The sequence below is a fragment of the Salmo salar genome, chromosome ssa01, assembly GCF_905237065.1.
Source record: "Salmo salar chromosome ssa01, Ssal_v3.1, whole genome shotgun sequence".
Taxonomy (NCBI): Eukaryota; Metazoa; Chordata; class Actinopteri; order Salmoniformes; family Salmonidae; genus Salmo; species Salmo salar.
The window spans coordinates 29461033-29480993 of record NC_059442.1 but is presented as its reverse complement, the minus strand read 5'-3'; the positions used below and the strand labels follow the sequence as shown (position 1 = coordinate 29480993).

The window sequence follows — 19961 nt, the reverse complement described above, 5'->3', positions numbered from 1 at the left end:
ATGTTCTTCCATGCCGTCCATGGGAGGGGTGCGTCACTTGAGTGGGTTGAGTCACTGACGTGGTCTTCCTGTCTGGGTTGGCGCCCCCCCCTTGGGTTGTGCCATGGCGGAGATCTTGGTGGGCTATACTCGGCCTTGTCTTACGACGGTAAGTTGGTGGTTGTAGACATCCCTCTAGTGGTGTGGGGGCTGTGCTTTGGCAAAGTGGGTGGGGTTATATCCTGCCTGTTTGGCCCTGTCCGGGGGTATCATCGGATGGGGCCACAGTGTCTTCTGATCCCTCCTGTCTCAGCCTCCAGTATTTATGCTGCAGTAGTTTATGTGTCGGGGGGCTAGGGTCAGTCTGTTACATCTGGAGTATTTCTCGTCTTATCCGGTGTCCTGTGTGAATTTAAATATGCTCTCTCTAATTCTCTCTTTCTCTCGGAGGACCTGAGCCCTAGGACCATGCCTCAGGACTACCTGGCATGATAACTCCTTGCTGTCCCCAGTCCACCTGGCCATGCTGCTGCTCCAGTTTCAACTGTTCTGCCTGCGGCTATGGAACCCTGACCTGTTCACCGGACGTGCTTGTTGCACCCTCGACAACTACTATGATTATTATTATTTGACCATGCTGGTCATTTATGAACATTTTAACATCTTGACCATGTTCTGTTATAATATCCACCCGGCACAGCCAGAAGAGAACTGGCCACCCCTCATAGCCTGGTTCGTCTCTAGGTTTCTTCCTAGGTTTTTGCCTTTCTAGGGAGTTTTTCCTAGGGAGTTTTTCCTAGCCACCATGCTTCTTTCACATGCATTGCTTGCTGTTTGGGGTTTTAGGCTGGGTTTCTGTACAGCACTTTGAGATATCAGCTGATGTACGAAGGGCTATATAAATAAATTTGATTTGATCCACTGCTAGTTCCTTAGCTTGCTAGGTAACGTAGAGGTCGTATCTACTGTCTGAAAGGCACTCAATGCACGTAACTGACGTGAGGTTAATCCAGTCAATCGCGCACACACACTAGCTGAATTTGCAGAGCTAGCGCGCAAATATTAACTATTAAGCTAGCTAGTACCTATTCCATTTATGTGGCGTCGTCAAAGATGGAATCTTTGCTATCGTCAATTTATTCCAAGATCAGCATGCATGTAAGTTAGTGCTTCAAAGTCCCTGTGATAAGGTTAGCGATAAACTGAACAGAACTACACTCTCTTCTACCATTGTTTTAAATATATTTAATGGTCTCGTTGGAAAAGCTAAATTGTCGCAAGGGAACTTTTATTTATATATTTTATTTCACCTTTATTTAACCCGAGTAGCAAAGATTATAGCAAACACCACTGAATTGGTGCTCGCTAGCTTTGCAAATTCAGCTATTGTTAGAAGCCAGCCAATATGAAACAAAAATTAAAATTACAAAAGGTTGCAGCATATGTTGTGTAAATGGTGAACTCATACAGCTGTCAACTCGTCACTGTAATCCGTTTCACATTTGCTAGCTACCTTTTAGATCGAAGCCCATATAGAATGATAGAAGATAAGATGATAGAAGCCCATCTCCTACTGTAAATAACCTACATACTGTGTGTGTGTGTAGCCAACCAGGTAAAAAAAATGGCAGAAAAAAGACGGACATCAGAGTATTTTTCAGTACACCAAAACGCAAAGTAAGAACCCTAGTAGCCTAATATCTCAAAGACTAGTTGATAAAATGTTCATAAGAAAGAAATGAAATTCTAATGGAAATGTTTCACAATGATGTCATTAGGCAGAGCAGGCAACAGATGGCACACAGACAGCAGAGTTGGGGACAGATATACGTACGGCAAACACCTTATTTCTTTGGTTCCTCAATATACATTTACCATATTAAACGTAGGCTGTGTGTTACAGCACTACTTTTGGTGTCCCCCTCAGGAATTGCTCTTGAGAAAATGTAATGTAATTGTCCCCTCCAAAGTTGATATCAGATTTTCGCCCCTGCGCTCCGATACCGCTTGCCATGCGGTAGCAGAGAGAACAGTCTATGACTAGGGTGGCTGGAGTCTGACAATTTTTTAGGGCCTTCCTCTGATACCGCCTGGTATAGAGGCCCTGGATGGCAGGAAGCTTGGCCCTGGTGATGTACTGGGCCGTACGCACTACCCTCTGTATTGCAGTTGCCATACCAGGCAGTGATGCAACCCGTCAGGATGCTCTCGATGGTGCAGCTGTAAAACCTTTTGAGGATCCGAGGACCCATGCCAAATCTTTTCAGTCTCCTGAAGGGGAATAGGTTTTGTTGTGCCCTCTTCACGACTGTCTTAGTGTGCTTGGACCATGTTAGTTTGATGGTGATGTGGACGCCAAGGAACTTGAAGCTCTCAACCTGCTCCACTACAGCCCCGTCAATGAGAATGAGGGCGTGCTCGGTTCTCATTTCCTGTAGTCCACAAATCTCAAATGCAGAGTTTCATTGGAAATGAACGTAATTCTGGTGTACCAAAATGCAATGACGCAGTCAGTGTGATCGAAGCGTTAGTGCTGGGCAGAGCCCGTCAGTCGCAGTACAGGGCAGGCTGTTTAATAATTTTAGGAAAAGTAATGGATAGATGACTCATTAGCCTAACCTTGGTCCTGCTCTTGTAAATGCTTACAAATTAAAATAAATAAAAAACTAATCTAAGAAAGACAAACCTGTACTGTACCAATCGACACGAAATTCCATGCCTTTATCCAAGTTTGGTTCAAGATTATGAACTAACTGTGTCAGTAACACTAACCAGGCAATGGTTTACTGTAAATGATGTCATCATGTATGTAAAGGTGACACTCCTTTCCATTATGTTACGGATTAACTAGAATCTCATACATACAGTATACTGTAGGTCTACATTGTATTGTCTGAGAACCTTTATGCAGAGCAGTGAACAATAATCTCTGTTAATCCAGACGTGAAATCTAGCATCATTTGGGTCAGATGCGTGATTAACTTCTGTGTTCATACGGGGTAGAAATGGAAAGATCTGGCAAAAACGAAGTATTCACCCTCGCAATAGGAAACTCAACCCCCTCCAATCGACTCACTGGAGCAGTTTAAACACTGCCTTCGCCCAAACCTGATACATCCAAATAACCGGTGATGAAAACCCCCAAACACGTAACTACTGCAGCTCGTTATCTCATGCATCCCATTCAGTCCTTCGGTCTACACGCAGAATCTGCCCATGGGAGATTAAGGGAGGGCGCGCACACGCACACACACCTTGGTGTTCCGCTTATTTACAATTACATTTCTGTAATTTAGCTGACGCTCTTATCCAGAGTGACTTAAAGTTAGTGTTTATTTTAAGATAGCGAGGTGGAACAACGTTTTATAACCGCCTTCCCCTCAAGACCTCATTATCTCACATTACCCCCCCACTCTGTGGTGAGTCCCTGAGCGTCGTCCTCGAACTCTTGCTGTGCCCAATTCCAGTCCTTACCTGTGACTTGTCATGTGAAGCATTCACCTTATAAAGGGCTGAATAACATTGTAAAATTCCTCTGTGACATTAGGATACATAGGCACTGTATATACACTGTATATACACTATACTGCAACAAACCATTAAAGAGACAGGGCACACAACACTAAAGGAGTAGTCGACGCACACAGGGACAATTTAGTACTGAGATGGAGGTAGCTAGAGAGCCATGCTTCCAGGGCTCGCTCTCCAATCCGTCTCCTTCTCTCGCTCGCTGTCTCTGTGGTGTGGGGGTGGAGAGCAGGTAGAGGGGATTTGGCTGTGCACCACTGAGGCGCAGTTTCTAATCTCCTAAATACACAACAGAGAGGTCCTGTCAACAGCCTGCCCCCACCTCACACACACAGGACTTCACACCATACACCGGAAAGCAGTAGTGTAAAGTACTTAAGTAAAAGTACTACTTAAGTCATTTTTGGGGGTCTGTACTTTACCATTTATATATTTCTGCCAACTTTTACTTCACTAGATTCCTAAAGAAAATAATGTACTTTACTCCATACATTCTCCCTGACACCCAAAAGTACTTGCTACATTTTGACAGGAAAATGGTCCAATTCACACACTTATCAAGAGAAAATCCCTGGTCATCCCTACTGCCTTTGATCTGGCAGACTCACTAAACACACATGCTTCATTTGTAAATTATGTCTGAGTGTTGGGAGTGTGCCCCTGGCTATCCGTCAATAAAAAATAAAATAAAAATTGTGCCATCTGGTTTGCTTAATATACACTGCTCAAAAAAATAAAGGGAACACTTAAACAACAAAATGTAACTCCAAGTCAATCACACTTCTGTGAAATCAAACTGTCCACTTAGGAAGCAACACTGATTGACAATACATTTCACATGCTGTTGTGAAAATGGAATAGACAACAGGTGGAAATTATAGGCAATTAGCAAGACACCCCCAATAAAGGAGTGGTTCTGCAGGTGGGGACCGCAGACCACTTCTCAGTTCCTATGCTTCCTGGCTGATGTTTTGGTCACTTTTGAATGCTGGTGGTGCTTTCACTATAGTGGTAGCATGAGACGGAGTCTACAACCCACACAAGTGGCTCAGGTAGTGCAGCTCATCCAGGATGGCACATCAATGCGAACTGTGGCAAGACGGTTTGCTGTGTCTGTCAGCGTAGTGTCCAGAGCATGGAGGCGCTACCAGGAGACAGGCCAGTACATCAGGAGATGTGGAGGAGGCCGTAGGAGGGCAACAACCCAGCAGCAGGACCGCTACCTCCGCCTTTGTGCAAGGAGGAGCAGGAGAAGCACTGCCAGAGCCCTGCAAAATGACCTCCAGCAGGCCACAAATGTGCATGTGTCTGCTCAAATGGTCAGAAACAGACTCCATGAGGGTGGTATGAGGGCCCGACGTCCACAGGTGGGGGTTGTGCTTACAGCCCAACACCATGCAGGACGTTTGGCATTTGCCAGAGAACACCAAGATTGGCAAATTCGCCACTGGCACACGGTGCTCTTCACAGATGAAAGCAGGTTCACACTGAGCACGTGACAGATGTGACAGAGTCTGGAGACGCCGTGGAGAACGTTCTGCTGCCTGCAACATCCTCCAGCACGACCGGTTTGGCGGTGGGTCAGTCATGGTGTGGGGTGGCATTTCTTTGGGGGGCCACACAGCCCTCCATGTGCTCGCCAGAGGTAGCCTGACTGCCATTAGGTACCGAGATGAGATCCTCAGACCCCTTGTGAGACCATATGCTGGTGCGGTTGGCCCTGGGTTTCTCCTATTGCAAGACAATGCTAGACCTCATGTGGCTGGAGTGTGTCAGCAGTTCCTGCAAGAGGAAGGTATTGATGCTATGGACTGGCCCGCCCGTTCCCCAGACCTGAATCCAATTGAGCACATCTGGGACATCATGTCTCGCTCCATCCACCAACGCCACGTTGCACCACAGACTGTCCAGGAGTTGGCGGATGCTTTAGTCCAGGTCTGGGAGGAGATCCCTCAGGAGACCATCTGCCACCTAATCAGGAGCATGCCCAGGCGTTGTAGGGAGGTCAAACAGGCACGTGGAGGCCACACACACTACTGAGCCTCATTTTGACTTGTTTTAAGGACATTACATCAAAGTTGGATCAGCCTGTAGTGTGGTTTTCCACTTTAATTTTGAGTGTGACTCCAAATCCAGACCTCCATGGGTTGATAAATTGGATTTCCATTGATTATTTTTATGTGATTTTGTTGTCAGCACATTCAACTATGTAAATAAAAAAGTATTTAATAAGATTATTTCTTTCATTCAGATCTAGGATGTGTTGTTTAAGTGTTCCCTTTATTTTTTTGAGCAGTATACAACATTTGAAATGGTTTATACTTTTACTTCTGATACTTAAGTTCATTTTAGCAATTCCATTTTCTTTTGATGGTCCATTTAAAACCAAGTACTTTGACAAGTGACTTTCACTTGAGTCATTTTCTGTTAAGGAATTTTTAACTTTCATCAAGTATGACAATTGAGTACTTTTTCCACCACTGCCGGAAAGGACAGGTCTGTCCCATGCAGCTACTCACGTCATGCCTGGAGCATGATCTTGCTCCAGAGTGCCCACAGAACTCAGTGCGAAGCCACTGATGTTATGCTAAACACTAAAATCAGAAAATGGCAACTGACGTCTTTTGGAGCCCCCCAGGGACAGGAGTACAGGCCATGCCTGTGACAGACAGACAAAATACCCACACTCCTGCATAGAGAACCGTTCAAGGGCAGAATGTTGAGCTTTCATGCTCGTACTACTGACGGGATGTGTTGTGACATTCCCGAGAAATCCCAGAGATGTTCTGATCCACAGAACAGTGAGGAGCTACAGCACGGTTCTCCCAGCTGTACAGGATAGCCATAGTATCATTTCAGTTCACTACGTGCTTGAGTAATCGTCCACTGAATCATTATATGTTCATCATGTAAGCCTAGATAACCAATATGCAGTTTGTCTCATTTCGTCATGGAGTCAGTTTACCAAAAGCATACAGTGACTCAGAATTGCATCAGCTGGCAGTCAGTATCACCTGGTTCTCCAGCCTGGCTCAGACAGACTTGCTGTGCAGACAGACACGATAAATTATTCATTTAGGATACACTGTGGCACCTGACACCCTGACCTGCCGTAAGAACACGGGTGAGGAGGCCAAAGGGTGGCCGAGGGATACATCTTACACAGAGGAAGACAGAAGAGAAGGGTGAGATAAAAAGGGAGCCAATGAAGCCACGTTGCGCCAGGCTCCTGAACCTCCCTGGAGTACATAGGGTAGTGTCCTTCTCCCTCCTCACTGGGAGTGTGGAGGCACCCCACCATGGTATCCGCACTGCTTCGAGTCCACTACTCATTCCTCTTCACTGTAGGTTTGAGATCACTGAGAAGTAGAGAGGATATGATCTTCATGGCGAAGATGACAGCTGCTGAGCCTATGCTCTAGTGACTCTCAAAGCCTGGGAGAGAAAGTGATAGGATGGAGGACGCTACTGCTGCCCTCTCATCTGAGGCTTCATTACTGAAGGCCTGCTGCTCCCAGCCTCTCACGCCAATTCCATCATGCCAACTCCAGATGGCTGGGGTGATACCATGCTCTAGAGATCCGAGATGAGCATCTCTGTCAGAGATATTGATAACATCCAGGAAGAAAAAAAAACCTTGGCACTCCCAAGATCATGCTACAGAGGGATAGGACTGGGGGAGGAACACAGAATGATCTTCCCTGAAGTGATGTAACACTTAATTTTCTGTGCTCATAAAATATTGACGAGAGCTGCAGCCTTACTCATTATGCATTCTTTAACTTGGCTTTGGAGGTCGATTCATTGTAATTTTGTATTTTTTATTTTTTAAGTTTAATGAAAATGCATTATGAAATAATGACATTAAAATGTGTTTTAATGAAAATGCCAGCTTAAAATAGTGAACGTTCAAAATATTCCTCTGTCTGTCAGGTCCACATAGAAAAATACCAGGCAGCAAATTATCTAACATTCTCTGTTCTCCCCATAGTGAACGGTCTTTAGTCATCCTATTTAGATAGCCTGCATTCAGAAAGTATTTACTTTTTCCACGTTACACCGTTATTCTAAAATGGATTAATAAAAAATAAAATCCTCCCCCTAATGACAAACAGGTTGACATTTTTTCAAATTTATACAGTACCAGTCAAAAGTTGACAAACTCATTCCAGGGTTCTCTTTATTTTATACATTGTAGAATAATAGTGAACACATCAAAACTATGAAATAAAACATGTGGAATCATGGGAAACAAACAAGGGAAAACAATCAATTTTAGAATAAGGCTGTAACGTAACAAAATTTGGAAAAAGGGGTCCGAATACATTCTGCTGCAGCGCTGTCTGACAATCAATTTACTAGTTCTTCAAAGATGATAATGCATACTGTCAAACTGTCACTCGCTCTTGTCATTGAGTTGTCTGCATTCCTCTATCATGCAGTGGTCTATGTGGTCTGTGTATTTAACCTAACATAGCAGGCGTAAAAGTCTTAATTACCATGTTTCTTCGATAAACTATACAGAACAAAAATATAAAAACGCAACTTACAACTATTTCAAAAATTTTACTGAGTTACATGTAAGGAAATCAGTAAATTTAAAGAAAATCATGAGGCCCTAATCTATGGATTTCACATGACTGGGCAGTGGTGCAGCCATGGTGGGCATAGGCCCACCCACTGGGGAGCCAGGCCCAGCTAGTTAGAATGATTTATCCCCCCAGACCATCCTGCAGGTGAAGAAGCCGGATGTGGAGGTCCTGGGCTGGCATGGTAACACGTGGTCTGCGGTTGGGTCCAGTTGGACATACCGTCCAGAGAAATGAACATTAAATTATCTGGCAACAGCTCTGGTGGACATTCCTGCAGTCACCATTCCAAATTGCACACTCCCTCAAAGCTTGAGACACTTGTAACATTGTGTTGTGTCAAAACTGTACATTTTAAAGTAGCCTTTTATTGTCCATAGCACAAGGTTCACCTGTGTAACAATCATGCTGTTTAATCAGCTTCATGATATGCCACACCTGTCAGGTGGATGGATTATAATGGCAAAGGAGAAATGCTCACTAACAGGGAAGTAACCAAATTTGAGAGAAATAACCTTTTTATGCATATGGAACATCTGTGATCTTTTATTTCAGCTCATGACAACACTTTACATTTTTTGTTCAGTGTAGGTAGAATATCTACTTAATGAAAACTACAACTCCCTTCAGCTCAGCATCCGATTAAGTCAGCCCCCCGCACCGCTGATTCAGAGGGGTTGGGTTAAATGCGGAAGTCACATTTCAGTTGAATACATTGTTGGACAACTGACTAGGTATCCCCCTTTCCCATATAGTTCTTGACTTAATTTCTCTTGTGAATTATTTGATTTCTCACTAGAGAAACGGCACATCTGGCTCACAAAAAAAGCAGAAGTAAATGGAATGCAAGTAATTGAACAGACGTTGGTCAACCAGTTGTTTAATAACCTAGACCCCCCCCCCCCCCCCCAACACCATTTTTAATAATAAATTGGTTAAGTCGCTCAACACTAGTAAACACCCAATGGGTGGGTTGAAGATACAATATAAATCAATAAAATCGCACCGATTCAGTATTCCAAAGAACCCCACAGGTATTGTTCAATCACTACAATAGGTATCAAACTGGTTGCATCAAGTAGGCAGTCACTTAATCGCCTCAATTCAGGGACTCCTGAATTAAGCTGCAAAATGAAATCCAAAAGATCACCCCCATTAGGATGTTGGATTCCTCTGGCTAGTAGCTACACCCAATGGACTAGAAGAGCAGTTGGCTACGTAATGCTTTTTGGAGTGAGTACTATCAATCTCAATGGGCTTCAATAAAAAAGATCTGTGGGAGAGATACAGTAACAACCAGGAAATTAACTTGAAATTCCCTAGCACTCAGCGCATGATAAAATTAGATTCTATTTTTCCTGGACAGCAATGGCCATTTTCCTTGATCAGTTCTGGCAGAGAACATCGGTGTCCCAAGTCTAGTGGGTTCATTTGATCAGCTCAATAATAAGGACAGACTAATGTATGGATCTCTAGGAGACGGCTGCTGGCTCATTAGCTAGGGGAAACGGGTCAATATTGATGAGGTTGTGGAAATCGCTTAGAGGAGGATCAGCATGAATGGCGGGAGGAGGACCACAAGAGGGAGTGTGTAAGGACGGACAGATTGTGGATACATGAAAAGGATGAAGATTGAGGTGTAACAAAGGTTCCTCTGACTCTTCCTCCTCCCCCCCAGACAGGCTGAAGTTTTTCCCACACTAGAAATGAGCTCCCTTAGGGCCGACCGATTTAGGTCTGTTCACAGAGCATGATGTCACAACTGCTGCCATGCTCTATAGTGCTACATCTGTCATTGACATTACTGAACTTTGATTTTCAATAGAGGGACATAAATGTTACTTTATTGCAAGCTCTGCTCCAATAAATGAGTGATAGAGATTAATCGCCCTACGGAGGAAACGGTCCATCATGGCCCCAGAAAGGTTCTTAGCAACAAGACTCATTCCCTTTGCTTAAAATACAACAATATTCTACAGCCATTTTTTGTCCGCATTTAAAATCAGTGAGGTAAGTCCCATGAATTAGGTATTAACAGAAAATGAAAAGTTACCCAGACTGCATCAAAGTGAACCAAAAAGCCCTGTTCAAAGGAAAGTAAACTTATCAAATGTTTATGCAAAGATTAGAACATGATTGTTTTGGTTGCCATTATTGACCTTGTTTACCACCAGAAGAGACTTGGACATTATCAACAGGATCAGCTTGAAGACTACAAGGACATAAGTGAAGGCTGCGAGCCTGAAGCCTATCTGGAACAGGAGGTGGGTGGTGGAGTGGGTTTTAACCTTGATCAGACCACAGCCTCAGATTCACCACACATCCAGACATAGTAACAGAGTTCTCCTTGTACAATTCCCCCCCCCCCAAATAGTGTAGAAGACAACATCCCAATCAAAACATATAGCCATATCACGACCAGACTGGCTCGCTATCGTGACTGATTCTGCTGGGAAGCACACAGACCTGTAAGAGGACATTGTCATGTTTCTCTGGCTCAGGCTAGTGTGTCACAATTCATTTGAAAGGGTTAATTGCGATGAACTGTCCCTAAAATGTTTGCAAATATCAGGATCAGAAGTCGGTATTAAACGGCACATAAAACAGGGGATTTAGCTAAATTTATGTGAAATGTGTTCTTTATCCTGTAATAACATAGCGTGAAAAGACTGTTTGGGAACCTCTGACCCTCCATGCTCCACTCTCCCTGCCTCCCAACAGAGCATCTCACTCCCTCCTTATAATAGGGGATGACAGCTTTATACATGTACAACGTAACAACGCCAGAGCATGTCAATGGATACCATTGTTTCCCATGTAACGAGGTCGTGCCACAAGAAAAACTGACTGGCACAGGGCTCACCTTCCAGGCAGCCCTCACCAGCACTGACTAAAAAATGTAAAACGTGCAGGTGTGTTTACATTGTGCTCTCCCAATTGGCATTGACAGCACAGCTAAAAGTCGGAGCATGGGAGATGCCAGAGATAGCCCTGGTGGTTGTAGACCCGTGTGTGTGGAGGAGAGGGGTGTGGGGGTGCCACAGGATCTAGGCTGTAAGGAACTGCTGGCCTTCTGGGAGAGATGAGAGCGCTCTGAGAAACAAAGCACTGTTTACTTTGGGACCATTCCCTGGACATCTTTTTGTCTGGGTGTGCTGGAGATATCTCCAGAAAAAAAGTGAACGAACATAAGACTACATAGAAAGAGTGAAATACACCACAAAAATGAGAGGCAGGGAAATTAATGGCTCTCGATTTCCTCCTCAAGATTTTTCGGTTAACTAACAGATTGCAGAGAGCTATTCAGAGCCCTGGGACACAGTCACTCATACTACACAACCTGCACATGACAAAAAGGTTGATTAACGGTCACTAGTGTTTCAATGAAAGACCAAAGATAACATCTTCCCGGCTGTGAACACACACATTTGATTGTTGTAATGACCTGAGAAGTGACGCCCCAAGCAGGAAGCCCATTATTGGTGGTGCTCATGTTACTCTTGCCTCCACACAGACATACAGAACAGGGGCCTGGGGAGCATCTACATGAGGCATCTATGAGGAGACGGTGGAAACATGCACACTGTTTCCACCACCGGCCGTTTACAGTAGAATATCTGGGAAATATCTGGGAGTAGGACGACATGAAGGGCTGTGTCATATCCTAAAGAAGCCGAAAAGTCCACACTGACAGGCCAGGCTACTGGATGGATGAGTGGACGAAGGGGATGGGGCTAACGGTGCTCATCAATCATTCTTCCCCCAGTATTTCCTTTCTCCCTGTCCACCCCTGTGATATGAACCATGCACTCTCTGCCTCAATGCACAAACCCAGGTAACAATGTACAAATTCTCTGGATTTCAGCAGCTTTAGACAGGTGTTACTCAATACAATATTCAATTTTAAAGCATGGACATAGTGGGCACACAAACACCAGATCTCTGTCGGGCAACAGGAACAAACTAGAATCAAACGGTGTTCAAACATAGATCAAAGTCCATAGGGATTAGAACTAGGGATAGGCTATTCATCTGCATTCTTTTCTGGATAACTGATAAACTTTTCAAGTGTGTTGAAACCAATGATGCATGTTCTTTGCAACCCATGACAACATCTGTAGAACTACAGGAAATAAGCTTCAGACCTGCAAAATTCTCTCCACCAACAACAGGGGTATGAACAGTGTGTCAAACGATGCTTGTGCGAGCAGGATATTCCCCAATGAATCTTTTAATCTCAATTTTAAAAAAGGCACAAATGAATGTTTGGGTAATTGAGTTAGTCTTATTGAACTTACCTGGACCACTTCTATTCCTCTTTTCCTGAAAGGCAGATGAGAAGAAAAAAAACAATTCAGAATGTGTACATTCATTCATTATTCTAATATCCTCAAAATGCAGAGGTTGGGGGAAGAGATACAGCAATGCCTTAACTCCAACAAATTACCCTGACAAAATTGACTACCATTCTCCAGTGTATTTTCAAGCTCTCTGTAGTGGTGAACCAAAATGGCTACCAATCACAAGGGGTATCTCACACCATTACAAATGTTATGGCTGTTTTGAAGGGCAGGGAGATGGTTGGCAAAGAAACCAAGATAGCGCATGCACCTCGCCACTTCAAGGGTCCGGAGTCTGTCTCACATAAAACATTGACAGTGATATACTTAAGTACCAACAGACTTTAGCATCAGTGTTTAAATTCAGAACACACAAATCTTATGAAATTCTGGGAATGAAAACCAGTGGCATAACACTCAAGAATAGAATGTGAATTTGTTCCAGGAATTCATAAATAAATGGCCATTAAGTCTAAATTAAATCATCTCTGAATGCTTAGTCTGGGAGTCCAGGGCCAGGGAATGCCTTTACTTTTCAAAGACACAGCGATGGAGCTTTCGGTAAAAAAAATAAAAATACATATAAAAAAAGAAAAGGGTTGCTTGGCAACGCACAGACCTACAAGAGCAAAGTCCTTAGTAGCGTTTGTGTAAGAGACATCCAGCTGCTCTAACGTAATAAACCACAATGCTGTCCGACGACCACTGAAGGACTTGACGGTCTTTCATATCCACCCCAGTCTGCCCAAACAAGTAGTATAAAGGCCCGTTTACACTGCACCTTAGCTCAGGGTTAAGAGCGTCCTTAGCCCTGTGCTAAGGGAGATCTTAGCCCGGGGCTAAGTGAGTGTTCATACTTGCACATTCTAAAGTCAGCTAGCACCAACCTTAGCCCAGGGCTAGCTGGCCCTGCACCAGAGCAGGGTTAGCACAGACTTTGGGGTTAGCCCCAGAAACACAGTGCCAAAATATTACGTGTGAAACGGAGTCAAGAGCAATGCCTAGACTGCCCAATCACAAGTGGCACATTCACTTAATTCACATATGAAAATAATGCGCATAACAAGCACAAGTAATTTCATACTATTTAATCCAAAAACATTGGTTGCTATGCCAAACAAAAATGGTTGCTATGCAGGCTGGCTAAAGTCTTCACTTAGCCAAGTAAAGCTACAAACTCTACAGCTGGAATGGTAGAAAACACTAAATTTAATTGCATATATCCATGACAGTAATTGTGTTGCATTATTTCGCCTGAATCAGAAAAGCTGATGTCTCATTCGTTCACAGCATTCTTGTGATAGAATTTCAAAAGTGAAACATTGTTTCCAATGATGTCACAGGAAAACAGCAAGGTTTATACAAACCATGACTGTTGGAAGTCAAATGCTAGGCTAAAAGCAACATTTAATAGTGTGTTAATAAATGTCTTGTTTATAACATTGGTTGCATGTCAGAGATAGAATGTTGGTCGCATGTTGTGTTTGTCCATTATCCCAGGGCTTTGGAATACAAGTGTGAATCTTTAGCCCAGGGATAAAGCTTAGTCTAGGGCCAGCCTGGGGCTAAGACAGACTGGGGCTAATAACAAAGCAGTATGAAATGGCCTTAAGTGGCTGATTTCAAGTTTGAGTGTTTTCCGTACTATAAAAACACAGTGATCAAAACAAAATGTTAGAGGTCATCAAGTAGTGAGGACATGCTGGTCCTACTCATCTGAACATACAGACAAATATGCATGGAGGAGGGAATGAACACTAAGCTAGGGTATGTGGAAAAACAGTGAACTTTCAGTGGGCACTATGTCAGAATGCTTGAGGGTATTTTTGTTTCAATAGAAGCTGTTCAAGCTTCATAGAAATCTGTCAAGGCAGTGAGAGGGATGGGACATGTAGAAACCTGCTGGTTCTATGGGAGTGGTTGTCTAGATCAGATATTTCCTCATTATGAAAGCATGAGGTCCAAACACGGAAGAGAGGTGGCATCTTCCACAGAGCTGTAGATTTTAATGGTGATTAGCAGCCTCAATGAGACTGGGCTTTCTGATGACTAAACATAATTACATGCTTAGACACGGAAGGAGATGACAATTGTCACAAGATAAGGTATTTTTGGAGTAAGGCATAAAAATGTATTATATGAGTAAAACATTTTAGTGAGCCGGCAATTGATAACGTTTGAATTCTGCTTTCTTACCAATGCATGTTTCATTTGGATCGGTTTGGGCTCCCGCAGACCGATGCACTCATCTTAAACATTTGAACCCTGGACCAATGCCTATGGGTGAATTCTTACATCCCTAGTGACCACATAATGAAATCAGAAAGGAAGTCCTACTATAGTGGACACATTTTCTCTTTGTAAAACTGAAGTGATACTTCAGGCTATTGACAGCAATATAACCTACAGTTAGCAATTATGAAGGTGTGTGTGTGTGTGTGTGTGTGTGTTAGGCCAACGTGACCATCCACACTCCAAACAAACCTTCGACCTTAGTGCAGTAAAATAGGTGACAAGTGGAGTACATGTTACAGCAAGGAATAACCTGCTACTTAGTACTAGGCTAATTGACGCCCCCCCCCCCTCAAAAGGGATGGGCACTGTTATTCCAATAGCTAAACGGACGTTAGCATTAGATTTACTATGAATGGTCTCTGAGGTAAAGAACATTTAAGGTTTAGTCAAAAATGTAATCAAATGAGCTATGCAACATAGCCTACAAGGATAGACCATTACATTTCAAACGTTAAAAACAGTATAATGACAGTGCGCCCCATTTTTAAAAAACGAATCCGTTTCTTAATGTCGTTCAAAGAAAAATGGAGCTACAGTCAGACGCTCCATATGTAGCAAGTGAAGTAGGAGATTTCTAAATCAATGCAAAATGGAATTTAAAACGACAGAATTACATTGGCTAAATGATCAACCAACAGGTAGGCGGTTGATTCATATGAATGGAGATGTAGACATTGGACAGGGAGCGCAGCAAAATAGCCTCAATTAGCCTTGCTACTTTAGCTAGCTAGCTGGCTACTGTAGCTAGCTAGTTAGTTAGCTGGCTGACTACTGTAGCTAGCTTCTTTACAACGATTTGATGCAGTCAAGACCGGCACTACCAGATGGTATGACAGACAAACTTGTTGCTGCCATAGGTAATCTAACTTGCGCGAGTCAGTTTGGTTACTTTCTATCCCCATCTCCGTGCCATAGACAAGAGGCAGAGCAGCGCACCGGCTTTTTTCAAAACAAGATTTAAACCATCTTAAAAAAAAGATACTATTTGAATACTAAAAATCATTTTAAAATGCCCACCCCCATTCCTTAACTATATTTTCCAGGAGTAGGCAAGACACAGAAGATTTGATTGTTCAAACCCATCCCTGGCCCACACACAGCCCATCCTTACCCACCCTATAACCTACATACTACACTCCGAGCCATCCTCCAGAGGGAGTCATTTGGTTGGAGGGTTATGAAGAGATTTAAAAATATTTGGAGGATTACATTGTCGTAATCTGTGCTGGCTCAATCAGGTTGCTTAGAGTCAACAGCTCCCTTGGCAAGGTGAAAATCACTCACCACTGCTATCAGCAGAGAGAATCCACTCTGAAAAAATATCCTACCTAACCCACAGAGACCTGCCCTAGTGGAATGGTTTTTGGTCATTTCACATTGTCTGCCCTTTAGGCGTTTTTCACATGGGCCGAGTGTGACCCTCCTAAAACACGGGCAGCAACAGAGAGAAAGGTTTGATTAAAGCCAGTTTGCCTGAGTGTTGTGGGTCCCTTCCCTGCTTGTTGATACCAAATACAGCACTATTTAGCCATCAGCAGGCAGGGTTTACAGGCAGTTCTGCTGAGGAAATCCAATGCAATCCCTGCCCCACTTTACAACCCCTTATATAACCATTCACTCTGCTGGAGACTGATACAGCAAGGCACAATGTAAAGTAAGGTAAGAGATACTATTTCCCTCTACTCGAGAGTCAAGCGCGTTGCATGCACATACACCTACTAGGTGCTTTAGTAAAGCCTCTTACTTTTCCAAATTCAAGTTGCTCAGGTTTCACAAACCTAACACACCCATGTTATAAGAGAGGCACCTGGAGCCACAAACCGCACCCACATACCCCCATCTTACACACACGCATGTGTGGTAGTAGAGTAGTGGCCTGAAGGAACATACTTAATGTGTTGTGAAATCGTTTGTGAATGTATTGCAATGTTTTTTTTAAATGGTTTAAATGCCTTAAAATGTTGCTGGACCCCAGGAAGAGTAGCTGCTGCCTTGCCAGTAGCTATTGGGGATCCATAATAAATACAAATACACAATCCAAACAATTGCTCCTCCCCCTATCTGCTGGTGTAATACTTAAGGCCTACATTCACCACAACCTCTCTGGTCTTTCTTATTTAGTGAAATCATTAGACTAGGCAAATTCATACATTTCTCTCAATGAGGACTCAAACAGTAATGGTGAGAGCCTCCTCCACACTACTGTGCCACAAAACTCCTGTGCCCACACATACAGAACTCAGCATCACGCAGAGAGCAATTCTCACGTCACAGGAGACCAATCAGGTCTAATTAACTATGCTTCAGGGGGGAGTCAAGAGACCGGAGAGTAAAGGGCAGGCGGCTGGAGACCACATCTCTAACGAGAGAGCCTCTGAACAAACCATGAAAAGGACCAATTTAAAATATGCCTCTCACAGAGCATAAGATTAATGAAACTAGTCATAACAATAGTCTAAAACATAGCAGACAGTGCTATTACAGTGCCTTCGGGAAAGTATTCAGACCCCTTGACTTTCTCCACATTGTTAGGTTACAGCCTTATTCTAAAGTTGATTGCCTGCCTGCCTGCCCCCCCCCTCCCCCTCTCAATCGACATACAATACCCCATAATGACAAAGCAAAAAGAGGTTTAGAAATTGTTGCTAGGATTACAGCCTCAAGTCTTCTTGGGTTTGCCGCTTCAAGCTTGGCACACCTGTATTTGGGGAGTTTCTTCCATTCTTCTCTGCAGATCCTCTCAAGTTGTCAGGTTGGATGGGGAGCATTGCTGCACAGCTATTTTCAGGTCTCTCCAAAGATGTTGGATCTGATTCAAGTCCGGGCTCTGGCTGGGGCACTCAAGGACATTGAGACTTGCCCCAAAGCCACTCCTGCATCATTTTGGTTGTGTGTTTAGGGTCTTTGTCCTGTTGGAAGGTGAACCTTCTCCCCAGTCGGAGGTCCTGAGTGCTCTGGAGCAGGTTTTAATAAAGGATCTCTATGTAGGGATGGTGCCAGGTTTCCTCCAGATGTGACGCTTGGCATTCAGGCCAGAGTTCAAACCGGGTTTCATCAGACTAGAGAATCTTGTTTCTCAGGGTCTGAAAGTCTTTAGGTGGCTTTTGGCAAACTCCAAGCGGGCTGTCATGTGCCTTTTACTGAGAAGTGGCTTCTGTCTGGTCACTACCATAAAAGGCTTGACTGGTGGAGTGCTGCAGAGATGGCTGTCCCTCTGGAAGGTTCACCCATCTCCTCAGAGGAGCTCTGTCAGAGTGAACATTGGGTTCACTCTGACAGAGAAAAATCCCCTTTTCCATTTTTAAATTAAATATACCTTCCGGCAACCCGCCTCACCCAATGTGATACAGATCTGCTATTTTTAGACCTTAAAGCTAGAACCTCCATCAGAAGTTAGCCATCAGATGCTAACTAGCTAATTAGCTACTAGCTATTTAGTCATTGTTAGCCACTGCTAGCGGCCTTGACCTTTAGCTCAGACACCAGCCGCTTTTAGCCTGGATAATAACCGCCAGTCTGCAAAGCCTGATATCAACCCTGAGCATACAGGACTGCTCGTCTCCACTACATCACCAGATTCCTGCCATAAGCTCTGGACCATTACTCCATATCATTGCAGCTAGCTAGCTGCTACCGAGTGGCCCAGCCCCGAAGCTAGCCTTGAGCCAGGCCAATTTCCTGGCCACAGCTGATGCCTCCCGGACTCTCACTAACACGACTAGAAGCCACTACATCTCCGGATTCCTGTCGTAAGCTCTGGACCTTTGCATCGGATCATCGCAGCTAGCTAGCTGCTACCGAGAGGCTAGTGGCTAATGCCCTTGTCCCGAAGCTAGCACCAGTTAGCCTCGAGCCAGGCGCATCTCCCAGCTAGCAAACTAAATTACTCCAGCTACAATACCTCTTTTGTCAATTGGCCTGGACCCTTTGTCGACACGACGCCCCGCCGATTCATCACGACTGGTCCACCGACGTAATTCCGTCCGTTGTGCCCTCAACCGGCCTTTGCCGGAAGTCAGTGAAGAAGCTTCTGCTAGCCCCGGTCTGCTATCTTTATGTACGCCGTGTCTCCCGCTTGCTAGCGTAGTAACGGCTACCCCGTTTCATCTATTGCTGTTCACTGGACCCTATGATCACCTGGCTACATAGTTGATGCCTGCTGGACTGTTCATTGATCACGGTACTCCATTTTGTTTATCTGTCGGCCCAGCCTTGAACTCAGGCCCTGTGTGTAGTTCACTGACCCTCTCTTCCCATTCATCGCCATTTTACCTGTTGTTGTTGTCTTAGCTGATTAGCTGTTGTTGTCTTACCTGCTGTTGTCTTAGCTAGCTCTCCCAATCAACACCTGTGATTGCTTTATGGCTCTTGAATGTCAATATGCCTTGTATACTGTTTAGGGTGGTTAACGTTTTATTTTACTGCGGAGCCCCTAGCCCCACTCAACATGCCTCAGATACCTCTTTTGTCCCACCTCCCACACATGCGGTGACCTCACCCAGCATAACGAGTGCCTCCAGAGATGCAACCTCTCTCACCGTCACTCAATGCCTGGGTTTACCTCCACTGTACCCGCACCCTACCCGTCTGTACATTATGCCCTGAATCGATTCTACCACGCCCAGAAATCTGCTCCTTTTATTCTCTGTCCCCAACGCACTAGACGGACAGTTTTGATAGCCTTTAGCCGTACCCTCATCCTCCTCTGGTGATGTGGAGTTTAACCCAGGCCCTGTGTGTTCCCAAGTGCTCTCATTTGATGACTTCTGTAACTGTAAAAGCCTTGGTTTCATGCATGTTAATATCAGAAGCCTCCTCCCTATGTTTGTTTTACTCACTGCTTTCGCACACTCCGCCAACCCTGATGTCCTTGCCGTGTCTGAATCCTTGCTTAGGAAGGCCACCAACATTTCTGATATTTCCACCCTCAACATTATCCATCAAGATAGAACTGCCAATTGGGGAGGACTTGCAATCTACTGCAGAGATGGAAAGTATGACAGCCTGCAAAGTTCTAAGTATATGCAAACAGTTCGAGCTCCTACTTTTAAAAATGAATCTCTCCAGAAATAAGTCTCTCACTGTTGCCGCCTGTTAGAGACCCCCCTCAGCTCCCAGCTGCGCCCTGGACACCATATGTGAATTGATTGCCCCCCATCTATCTTCAGAGTTCGTTCTGCTAGGTGACCTAAACTGGGATATGCTTAACACCCCGGCCATCCTACAACCT

The 19961-nt window shown here is 44.3% G+C and overlaps 1 protein-coding gene across 5 annotated transcripts in view; it reads right to left on the bottom strand.

Annotated features, from left to right (window-relative positions):
* The window catches only part of LOC106597151 (inositol-tetrakisphosphate 1-kinase-like), a 49652-nt gene that overhangs the window by 24925 nt on the left and 4766 nt on the right, over nt 1-19961 (bottom strand). For all 5 annotated transcript variants that reach the window (XR_006769515.1, XM_014188432.2, XM_014188397.2 and 2 more), the window contains exon 3: nt 12395-12419. Coding sequence is in view for 4 of the 5 variants with exons in the window: in XM_014188432.2 (XP_014043907.1) it covers nt 12395-12419 (25 nt within the window). In the remaining variant the exon portion in view is untranslated. The remainder of the gene's footprint in view (nt 1-12394; nt 12420-19961) is intronic.